The sequence below is a fragment of the Dasypus novemcinctus genome, chromosome 19 (genome assembly GCF_030445035.2).
Source record: "Dasypus novemcinctus isolate mDasNov1 chromosome 19, mDasNov1.1.hap2, whole genome shotgun sequence".
In the NCBI taxonomy this organism is placed as follows: Eukaryota; Metazoa; Chordata; class Mammalia; order Cingulata; family Dasypodidae; genus Dasypus; species Dasypus novemcinctus.
The window spans coordinates 53,051,777-53,064,334 of NC_080691.1; the positions used below are offsets into that span (position 1 = coordinate 53,051,777).

General features: G+C 35.9%; 1 protein-coding gene across 6 annotated transcripts in view; it reads right to left on the reverse strand.

The window, feature by feature from the left end:
* Positions 1-217: 217 nt before the first annotated feature.
* Positions 218-12,558, reverse strand: part of LOC101419457 (zinc finger protein 596-like) — a 74,460-nt gene continuing 62,119 nt past the window's right edge. For 2 of the 6 annotated variants that reach the window (XM_071209937.1, XM_058281882.2), the window contains 5 exons: positions 10,561-10,667; positions 8,928-9,054; positions 8,050-8,145; positions 7,441-7,541; positions 218-6,991 (listed from right to left, as the gene is read on the reverse strand). In XM_071209937.1, the coding sequence (XP_071066038.1) occupies positions 5,705-6,991; positions 7,441-7,541; positions 8,050-8,145; positions 8,928-9,054; positions 10,561-10,563 (1,614 nt within the window). In that variant the 5' untranslated portion in view covers positions 10,564-10,667 and the 3' untranslated portion in view covers positions 218-5,704. Of the gene's footprint in view, positions 6,992-7,440; positions 7,542-8,049; positions 8,146-8,927; positions 9,055-10,560; positions 10,799-12,558 lie in introns of all 6 variants that reach the window. The other 4 variants (XM_071209940.1, XM_058281881.2, XM_071209938.1 and 1 more) reach the window with 3 other exon arrangements.

Here is a 12,558-nt window from a genome sequence, read left to right on the forward strand (position 1 = left end):
TGCAGAGGGCAGCCTGTAGGGTAATTGACACTGACAGCCTGAGAAGTTCCTGAGGGGCAAAAGAGGGAAGGCTGATTTTCCTTGCTTTTTTTTTTTTCTTTTCTTTCTTTTTCCTTTTTAAAATTAGTTGCTGCTGTCTTGTTTATTGTTTGTTCTGTTTCCCTTTTTTTTCTTTTACTGATTTTTTCTACCTATGCTATTTTCTTTCTTTCCTTCATTTTTCTATCTTCTGTTTTCTCTTCTCTCATTCCACCTCTTTTGTTTGGTCTTCAATTTTCTTGTTTTTATTTCTCTCTCTTCTTATTTTTTCTTTTACTACTGTTTCTTTTTCCTTTTCTCATCATTCTGACCTTTTCGGTCTTCTATATATTTTTCTCTATTTTGTTTCTCATTTCATTGTGTCTATTCTGTTTTTTTAATTCTTTCTTTGCACTTCTTACTTGTGTTAATTATTCATTTTACTAGCTCTTGTATGGTTCCTTTTCTAACTTATACTATTATTATTACTATTATTCTTTTTCTCTTATCTTTTTTCCTTTTCTCTGGTCCTAATTCTTTTCAAGGGAACAGAGACATCAAAGAACTAGAATAAGAGGAACAAAGTGTCAAAGTGAAATCTTACCACACATACAAAAACAACAAAACAAAACCCTACTGTCAAAAGAGAATCTAATCAACTGAAAAAACCCATCAAGATAAACAGATGCCTGCAAACAAACAAAAAAATTACAAGCCATGCTAAGAAACAGGAAGACATGGCCCAGTCCAATGAACAAACTAAAAATAAGGAGGAGATGCAGAAAATGGAACAACTAATCAGAGATGTCCAAATGAATATCATAAATCAGCTTATTGAAGTGAGGAAAACATTAAGTATATTAAGAAGACACTGGGAGAACATACTGAAAAAACTGTAAACATACATAAAAAGATAATGGATATGATGGTGATGAATGGCACAATGCAAGAAATAAAAAATCCAGTGGATGCACATGACAGATTTGAACATGCAGAGGAAAGACTCAGTGATGTGGAAGACAGTACTTCAGAAATCAGGCAGACAGTAGAACAAATAGATAAAAGGAAAAAAATCCAGCAGGGACTTAGAGACATAAAGGACAACACAAAATGCACAAATATATATATTATAGGCATCCCAGAAGGAGAAGAGAGGGGAAGAGGGCAGAAGGAATGTTGGAGGAAATAATGGCTGAAAATTTTCCAACTCTATGAGGGACATGAATGTACATTTCCAAGAAGTGCAGTGCATACCAAACAGTATAAATCCTAACAGGCATACCCCAAGACATATACTGGTCAAATTTTCCAATACTCAAGACAGAGAGAGAATACTGATAGCAGCAAGAGAAAAGAGATCCATCATATACAAGGGAAACTTGATAAGATTAAGTGCTGATTTCACATCTGAAACCAAGTAGGCAAAAAGGCAGTGGCATGGTATAAAGTGCTAAAAGAAAAAATCTTCCAGTCAAGAATTTTCTATCCAGTAAATCTGGCATCCAAAAATGAGGGAGAGTTCAAAATATTTGCAGATAAACAGAAATTAAGGGAATTTGTAAAAAAGAAACCCATCCTTCAAGAAATGCTACAGGGAGTTCTGTAGGTCAAAAGGAAAAAACAGGAGAGAGAGAGAGTTTGAGAAGAATGTAAGAACCACTAAGAAGATAAAGAGAAATAAAAACAACATATGGCATACATAAATCTAAAGAAAATATGGCTAATGTAAGTAATCCCTTGACAGTAATAACATTGACTGTTAATGGATTAAAATCTCCAATCAAGAGACACAGATTGGCAGAATGGACAAGGAAATAAGACCCACCTCAATGCTATATATAAGAAACCCACCTTAGTCCCAGGGAAGCAAGGAGGCTGAAAGTGAATGACTGAAAAATAACTTTACATGCAAACAATAACAAGAAAAAGGGCAGAAGTACTATATTAATATTGGACTAATAGACTTTAGATACAAAATTATTGAATGGGACAAAGAATGCCACTATATACTAATAAAAGGAATAATCTATCAAAAAGAAAGAACAATTATAAACATTTATGCACTAACCAGGGCACCTCAAAATTCATGAGGCAAACTTTGAAGAAACTAAGTGGTAGAAATAGATTCCTCTACAATTATAGTGGGAGACTGTAATACACCGTTATCACCATTAGACAGAACATCTTGACAGGGAATCAATAAAGGAACAAAGCCTTTGAATAATACATTAGAGGATCTGGACCTAATAGATATGTACAGAACATTACTCTCAAATAGAGTTGGATATACATTATTCTTGAGTACACATGGCTCGTTCTCCAGGAGAGACCACAGGCTAGGCCACAGTACAACTTTCAATGAATTCAGAAATATTGAAATTATACAAAGTAATTTCTCTGACCACAGTGTAATGAAGCTAGAAATCATTAAGGGGCAGAGAACCAGATTGACTCAAAGATATGGAAATTAAACAACACAAAGAAGGTCAAGAAGGAAATTGCAAAAGAAATCAAGTAACTACCTTGAAACAATGAAAATGACAACACAATTTATCAAAACCTCTGGAATGTAGCAAATGCTGTACTGAGAGGGAAATTCATAGAGGTAAATGCCTGCATTTAAAAAGAACTAAAATCAAAGACCTAACCGAACACCTGGAGGAATTAGCAAAAGAAAAACACACTAACCCCAAAACAAGTAGAAAGGAGGAAATAACAAAGACTACAGAGTTAAATGAAATTGAAAATAAGAAAGTACTAGAAAACATAAACCAAACCAAAAGCTGGTTCTTTGAGAAGATTAATAAGTTTGACAAACCCTTAGGTAGACTAATAAAGGAAAAAACAGGCAAGATGCAAATACTTAAAATAAGAAATCAGGAAGGGGATATCACCACTGACCCCACAGAAATAGTGTCATGAGAGAATCTTCGAAAAACTGTATGCCAACAAGATGGATAATTTAGAGGAAATGGACAAATTCCTAGAAACACACAAGCAGTTTACATTGATGAAAGAAGAAATTGGTGAACTCAACAGACCAATCACAAGTAATGAGATAGAATTATTCATCAAAAACCTCCCAACTAAGAAGGACCTAGGACCAGATGGCTTCTCAGGTGAATTCTACCAAAGATTCTGGAAAGAACTAACACCAATCCTGCTTAAATTCTTCCAAAAAATAGAAGGGGAGGGAACATCGCCTAACTCATTCTAATATGCCAACATCACCAAAGCCAAAGACATGACAAGAAGGAGAACCCTAGACAAACTTTCTAATGAACCCAGATGCTAAAATCCTCAAAAAAACACTTGCTAATCATATTCAACAACACATCAAATGAATTATATACCATGACCAGGTGGGTGTCATCCCTGGTATGCAAGAATGTTTCAACATTAGAAAATCAGTCAATGTAACACACCACATAAACATGGATAGAAAAAAATCACATGATCATCTCTATAGATGCAGAAAAACATTCAACAAAATACAGCCCCCTTTCTGAGTGGAGTAAGAGGGAAAAATAGCTGTAATTTGGGAACATCTTTGGAACTTGGGAATTGTCCTGAATGATAATGCAATGATATACACAGGCAATTATATATCTTGTAATAAGTCAGAAAAATGTGCAGAAGAGTGTGTAGTGTGTAAACTACAATGTAAACTATAATCCATGCTTAGTGGCAATGCTTCATAATGTGTTCATCAATTGTAAGAATTGTACCACACTAGTGAAGAATGTTGATAATGTCGGAAAATGTGGGAGGGATAGAGAGCAGGGCATAGGGGAATCCCCTATATTTTTTATGTAATGTTTATGTAATCTAAATACTTTAAACAAGTAAGAAATTATATTAAAAAAATAAAGAGGAATTATTACCTCAGGGCTGCAGGGAGCAGTTAGTTGAAGGGCTGCATTTTCTCAACACAATATGAAACTCAGCTTTAGGGAGCTATCAAAGATTTTGCTGTTCTTCCTGTCCACCTCTAAAGTACACAATGGAGCCAGGCTGTACCCTTTTCATTGGTCCCAGGCCCTGTTATAACTGGGAAAGACCAACTTGGGAAAGTCATACCTGGGGTGAGCTGCCTACTCAAATTTGCACTCTAGGCAAAAGCAACATGAGAGAATGAAAGGAGTGTGAAAAACTATAAAGGTGGACAGTATTGGACAAAGGTCTGCCAGCTTCAAATATCCAGGAAAGGAAGGTCTATATATTAGGAAAAGTATGGGCAACTGTAGTCCTGTAAAAAGTGGAACTCCAAAGCAACTAACAAGTAAATCCCAGGATAAGACAGTGTCCCAGAAAGACAGGGAAAAGACGGGGAAAACCCTGCATACTGCATTTCCCTTTGGCAGACCTTCCTATTAGGAGAGTGGAAGCTCAAGACAATCTCTGATTATAAAATGGAAAATAAAGAGACATCCCTGGGCATAAATACAAGAGTTAATATTTTAAATATTAACACATATAGTGTGAAACAAAAGAATACAAATACAAACAGAACAGGAAATTGTGGTCTACTCAAAGGAAGAGGTTAAAAATATATAAAACACCAATGAAGAAGATGACAATGTGGACCTGCTCAATAGTCTTTAAAAATGATCTTAAAAATGCCCAAGAAGATGAAAGGAAGTACAGGTAAGGAACTGAAAGATTTCAGAAAAACAATAAATGAATAGTATGAGAGTCTAGGTAAAGAGATAGAAGTTTAAAAAGTAAGTAAGTAGTACTGGAGTTGAAGACCATAATAACTTGTATGAAAGGGCCAAGAAGGGCTTCAAGGGCAGATTGGAGCTGGCAGAAGGATCAGAGAAAGTGGAGACAAGACACTTGAAATGAGTAAAGCCAAGGAACAGAAAGATAAAAGAAACAGTAAAAATGAAAATAACCTAAAACATCTATGGGATATGAAAAATCACACCAATAAAAACATTATGGTCATTCTGAAGGAAAGAGAAAAAGGAACAGAAAGAATATTCAAAGAAATAATAACAGACTAAACTTAGAAAATGTGTGAAAATGCACAACCAAGAAGCTCAGAGAACACCAAACAGGATAAATATGAAGAAAAATATATGCAACCAAATATTGATAACACTATCAAATGCAAAGGACAAGGAGAGTATTCTGAAAACTGCAAGAGAAAAGCTATATTTTACATACAAGGGAATCTCATTTAGATTGAGTGCTGATTTCTCATCAGAAACCATGGTAGCGAGAGGGCCATGGGTTGAAATACTGAAAACAACTGTCAGCCAAAGTTTATATCCAGTGAGATGTAATTCAAACTTGAGGGAGAACTTAAGAGAGTCTCAGAAAAACAGAGAGACAAAGGGGAAATTAAAAAATATGTGGAAATTAAACAACATAATCTTAAACAGCCAATGGGATAAAGAGGAAATCAGAAGCTTACTTAGGAAATATATTGTGGTGAATGAAAATGAAAATGCAACACACCAAAACTTTTGGGATGCAGCAAAGGCAGTGCTGAGAAGGAAATTTTGCTTTTATATCCAAGAGTTTTAGAGAGTGAGCTCTTTCATTTTATTTAAAGTCAGAATATTGACTAATGGCTTTCTCATATAGATGACATTCATGGGGTTTCTCTCTAGTATGAGTTCTCTCATGTCATCTAAGATGACAATTTTGACTGAAGCCTTTCCCACATACATGACATTCATGGGTTTTTCTGACCAGTGTGTATTTTCTCATGTCGTTTAAGGGAAGAGCAGTCAGCAAAGGTTTTCCCACAGAGATGACATTCATGAGGTTTCTCTCCAGTGTGAGTTCTCTCATGTCGTTTAAGGGAGGAGCAATGAAAGAAGGCTTTTCCACAAAGATGGCATACATAAGGTTTCTCTCCAGTGTGAATACTCTCGTGTTGTCTAAGATAAGAATAACGACTGAAGGCTTTTCCACATAGATGACATTCATGGTGTTTCTCTCCAGTGTGATTTCTCTCATGTTGTTTAAGGGAAGAAGAATGAATGAAGGCTTTCCCACAAAGATGGCATTCATATGGTTTCTCTCCAGTGTGAATTCTCTCATGTTGTTTAAGGGAAGAGGAATGAATGAAGGCTTTTCCACATTGATGACATATATGTGGTTTCTCTCCAGTGTGAGTTCTCTCATGTTGCCTAAGATAAGAATAACGACTGAAGGCTTTCCCACATAGGGGACATTCATATGGTTTCTCTCCAGTGTGAGTCCTCTCATGTCGTTTATGGGAAAAGGAATGAATGAAGGCTTTCCCACAAAGATGGCATTCATAGGGCTCCTCACCACTGTGAGTTCTCTCATGTCGGCTAAGATGAGAGTAACGACTGAAGGCTTTCCCACACAGATGACATTCATGGGGTTTCTCTCCAGTGTGCGTTCTCTCATGTCGCCTAAGATGAGAATATTGACTGAAGCCTTTCCCACATACATGACATTCATGGGGTTTCTCTCCAGTGTGAGTTCTTTCATGTTGTTTAAGATGAGAGTATTGAATGAAGCCTTTCCCACATAGATGGCACTCATGTGGTTTTTCTCCAGTGTGAATTCTCTCATGCCGTTTAACAGAAGAACGACGAAAGAAGCCTTTTCCACAAAGATGGCATTCATAGTGTTTCTGTCCAGTATGAGTTCTCTCATGTTCTCTAAAATGAGAATATTGTATGAAGGCTTTCCCACATAGATGACATTCATGGGGTTTCCCTCCAATGTGAGTGCCAGTGTATTGTCTGGGGCCAGCGCGTTGCATACACGTTTTAGCACTTCGGTGACATTCATATGATTTATTTTTAGTGTGATTTTGTTTATGTTGATCAAAAGTTGACTGGTCACTGAGGACAGTTGCAAGTGGTTTCCTGAAATATGGTTTTGTTGTCATGTGAATTAATGCATGTTGGGCCATTATGGATGTGTGAGAGGAATCTTCTTGCACACATTTAAAGGAATTCTTTTTGGTCTGAGATCTCTGCTGTGGGGAATTAGATGAGAGACTGTAAACATTTGTCCATATACATGAATTTCTTCATTTCCCTAAAAAAATGAATTATAGGCTTATCCACTAGTAATAGTACCCAGTTAAAATCTTTCCCATGTTAGCTTCATATGCACATCATTCTCCTCCATACACAGAGATTTTCTCTATTACAGCAATCCAACTGCAGAGCTATCTGCTCAAATGTGAACTTAATGATGTTTCAAAGATTATACATGTGAGACCTGTTTATGCAATTCTTTTTTAATATGAACTCAGATTAAAGTTCATGTTAATTTTACCCTAAATTCAAATAATCACAGAGTTTTGCTGGATTAGTATTTAATCCCAGCACTAAATAAAGTTACCTGATTTTACTAAATTCCTAATATAGTCCATCCCTGGGAATCTATTTGGAATACCAGGGTTCACTCCCTGAAACTTACCAATGTCATGATTTTAGAAGTATCTTTCCAGCAGAGAGGTGGGTTGAATATCATTTCTATCATTCCTTGTTTCTTAAAGGCATTTTGCCTTCCTGTAATAACTGGAAAAAATCACAATAAATTGTTAGAGTAGCATTAGGGGGATGAAAATATTGAAAAGTTCCAAGTATCCCTGGCAGTATGTTTCCAACATTCACAATTAGCTGGGAAAAAATATCAAATAAATGAATATTCTAGGCATAAGAAAACATATATAGAACATTATAATCAGAAAAGATTTTCAGGCATGAAATGTGAGAAAAAAAGAAGTGGGATGTCAAGGAGGTAAAAATGGGAAAGCTCTTCCAGGAATAGGATCAGGACAAAGATCATTATGTGAAAGTTTAATTGAAGTAGTAAATGAATATCCCTGCCCCAAAGCCAATGACACTTGAATAGAGTTTCAAATGTGTATGGAATAATTACTATATGTGACTAAAATTCCCCCAATATCTTTGGCTACACTTGAGAAATCATAAGTCGCTTAAGTAATCCTGAATATATTTTCAAGCACCTACTCATTATAGATGAGGACCCTCTTAAACTGATGCATAGGTCATTAGCACTCACTTGGACTCTGGTATTGAGGAAATTCTTTTCCTTCTCTCCACACTTCTTCTCCTTGTTCCAACTGTGAAAGCACATCTGATTTGCAGATTTGATATCCTGTTTGTAGGGAAAAAAGATAACTGGATCCTGAATAGTCATAATAACAGTGCACAATCATGATGTACATGGCAGATTACCAAAGAATAAGGTAAGCAAGGTAAGTACCTTGAACTCAGAAAATTAACAATATTTCAGCAGAAAAATGTAACTCTTGAACTTTTGCCCATTTCAAAGAGGACCACTTGTTGCTGCCTATGCAAAAGTTCAAAGACAGGCTGCAGAACTTCTGTATTCTAAATGGAGAAATCTATGTTTCCACAGTGATGGAATATGATGTTCAAAGGTAATTTAATAAACATAAATTCCACCAGAATGATCTAAATTCTATGTAGAAAAAGGCTATACGCAATGTTCTTTACTACTGTGTTCTGAAGACTCAGCATAGTCCTTGGAACAGAATACTTATTTTACCACAGTCAATTATTTATCCATTGAAAAAGTATTCAATGAATTCTGAATACTTCCCTGATTGTTGAAAACTGAGATTCAAAAATGACAAGTTGTAATCAAGAAGATTAAATTCTATTGGGATGAACTAGATGTAAGCAAAAAGAAGGAAACAAATTTCATTTAGGAAGTTGTACATGTTATAAAATAATATAAATGTATTAAAATATAAAATATAAAAATACAAATAAGAGAAAATAAAGATTATACAATAAAATGAAGAAACTGATTTAGATATTTAAATAAATAAATGGAAGATGATTTATGAGATATATATAGGTAGACAGCAGATAATTAGGTTATATAGATGGTAGCTAAATTTTGAGTCTCACCTACTGAGATCAGGTGATTGATATTCTCCAGCATCACATCTCTGAACAGTTTTCTCTGGGATGTGTCTAGCAGGTCCCATTCTTCCTGGGTGAAGTCTACAGCCACATCTCTTAAGGTTACTAACTCCTAAAACATCACAGAAATTTGGGTTCACATAGGGCTACTCTTACCAATGCCTCAGTGTGGTGCTCAAAATAACAGCACAAAGAAGTAGAAACTGTATATAAAACTCAAAATGTGTATGGGGTTCCAGTAAGATCATAATCAATGCTGAACTGCCTTCTGCCTTTCAGATATACTCACAGACACATACACACTCTGAATACTGAAATCCCATTGTAAAAGAATATCACAGGATATGTGGTATGATATACACCTGGAAATTTCCCAGTAAAGTTATAATTATGACTTCCGAATGCTGATTACAAAGCTTTCACTTGAGCATTCATAACTAAAACAATCTTCCCACCAATTTTAATTAAATCTACAGACTTATCATAAAGCAGGCAATATACATGATGTATCATTTTTACAAATGAGTATGGTTGGATTATTCCCCCATTTAGATGGCCTCATTTTCATCTCATTTATAAAACCATTTAAGACTATGTTATGCATTTTGATAAATCCAGTCAGCTAATGTGTGAAGTAATTTCTATCTAAATTCAATTCACAGGTCTATTATTCATTAAAATAGTAGGGAAATTTGAAGCAATCTCCAGAATTCTGCAGAACTAAACAGGTTTCATACAGAACTCTGGGTCAGTAAGGCCTGCTTCTCTCAACTCTACATATTTCAGGTATTCATTATAATGTATATGTACAGATGATTCAGTTTCACAAGTCAGGGACCCCTAAGACCATTGTACTGAAACATGGTCATAGACTGACTATTCCTGTGTATTAGGATACCTCACAATCTCAATTTCTTCTGGATCCTACAAATACCCACTTTCATTGTCTCTGCTGTATCTTCACCTCATCTGTCTGTTAAAGATTGAACTAATCCTGTTCAATACTTCTGGTCTCTCTAAATCTTCAAAATTTTTCACAGGGACATAAATTTTATCCTACTTATTATACAGCTCCTGAGTGCTAAGCCACAATGAAGGAAAAAATAATTCCTATACATTGTAATCCTTTTATAAAATTTGAACAAATTTGATTTAGAAAATTGAACATCAGTGATAAAGGGAATTGTAGTTTTCTTTTTTTCAATAGTTCAAAATGTAAAAATATATTCTATCAAAACTTTAAGAAAATTTAAATTAGGGAAAATAAATAAATGATTCCTCATTTCCTCTTATTTACTAACCTTCTCTTGTGCTTCTGGCAAATATGCCTAACCCTACACTCCAGTACCTGTAACACTGGATTAATAGAATGCACCAGCTGAAAACTCCCTTATGACTGTAATTTCTAACTCTATCATCTCTATTCACCACATACCTAGGCCAGTATCAGTCATTAATATGCCTCATGAATATACATTATTTCTCCAATGAGGCATCGGTTGGGTGAGAAAAAGAAAACATTGCTCATTTTTTTTCAGAGAATACACAGCCTTTATGGAAGATGAAGCCAACTATTGTAATGGGTGGAAGATTACTTATTGGTCAGTCTCTAACTTACCATAATTATTCAGGAGTCCTGTAAAAACTTAATTTTAGCTCAGATCCTTGAACAATTCCTGAATGCACTTGGAATATCCATGCCAATAGGAGAAATCTTCCCATCTGCTGGCAACGGAGGTGAAATTTCAGTTAAAGAAGAATTCCCTACTCCCCTGTGATTGCATTGTCAATACCTCCCTAGCATCTGTCTTCCTCGGATTTTCATGGACAACAAGACAGACAGAAAGTGAGCAAACCTGGTGAAAGAGAAAGAAGCTTTAAGATTCAATTCTTGACCACAATTTTAAGGCCCATCTGACATGAGTGCCAGTACCTAAAGTTGAGGAAGAAAATGGTTTTATTAAATATGATGGGAGTAACCCCAGCCCAATCAATAACAGGAGCATAAGTGTGCTATAAGAGAAATAAGGGAAGGACTCTCCTTTCCCAGGGTCAAGAGGCTAGAGGTTGGGAAGCGGACTCGGCCCAGTGGATAGGGCATCCGTCTACCACGTGGGAGGTCCACGGTTCAAACTCCAGGCCTCCTTGACCTGTGTGGAGCTGGCCCATGTGCAGTGCTGATGCATGCAAGGAGTGCCATGCCACACAGGGGTGTCCCCCATGTAGGGGATCCCCACGCACAAGGAGTGCGCCCCATAAGGAGAGCCACCCAGCACGAAAGAAAATGCAGCCTGCCCGGGAATGGGACCACACACATGGAGAGCTGACACACAAGATGACGCAACAAAAAGAAACACAAATTCCCGTGCTGCTGACAACAGCAGCAAATGGACAAAAAAGAAGATGCAGCAAATAGACACAGAGAACAGACAACCGGGGTGGGGGTGGGGGTGGGGGAGGGAGAGAAATAAATAAATAAATCTTAAAAAAAAAAGAGGCTGGAGGTCTTGTTTTCTTTGGCTAGTAAAGAGAATATGAACACATTCACTATACAGATAAGAAAATGAAAATTCAAGAACTGTATTTATTAAATTAGCCCATGTATTTCAGAGACTTTCAATTCCATCAGTGATTCCAAAACATAGGAACCTGCCTCATGTCACACCTGGACTTAGGTCCTTACCATCTAAGAGAACAGACTACAATTTCTCCGTTATAATTCTTGTTTTTGTATTAGCATTGATTCTCCAATATCCATCTCTGTCTTTTGGACACTCACTCCATTCCTACTTTATCCTGAACCTGAAATTCTGGACACACTTGTCCTAAATCATCTTGATTCTTTCATATGTGATGTCTAACAATGCAAACCCCTCAACACTGAGTTCTACATCTTCCCCAAAGGATTTGGAAATCAACCAAGAAATTTATGGATATATTTTATTATGGGGTTGATCAGCTCAAGGTCTTGAGCAAATGGAAGGGACCAATGGCTCTCATTAGGTAAATCTAGTCATGAAAATCCCCTGCATCAAAAAATAGCAGAAATATATGGATTGTAATGTCACTGTCATGTCCCAATATCCTCAAAGTTTTAGGCAGCTCAAAAGATATAGAATGAAGGGATTTTGGAGAAAATATATTTGAACAGTTTGAAGTGATAGCTGGAATCTTGTCCTATATTATCATTAGCTCCAACATCCTTACATTTCATTATTTATGTTTGTGAAATGATGTGTATACTATAAATTCTTCTCTAAGGTATCATTAATAATTACTTGCATTTATTTCATGAACAAATAACGAGAAGATATCATAAACAGAGTTAGGATTAAATTAGTCATTTGTACCTGAAGACCAGGAAGAAAATGGTTGTATTAAATATTCTTGCAGAATTACATATTTTTTAAAATTTCATCCTCACACTAACCCTGCTGATAAAGTTTAATTTATCCATTTAACAAAAGTTCTAAATATAGATTAAGAAAGCAAGGGTAATATGACAAACTTATGCCAGACAAAAACATAGCTAGAGTTTGATTTCTTTTTTCCTGTATCCCAATCACAAAAACCCTAAAGGATTACATGGCATACCAAGGTATTTCCTGGGCTATCA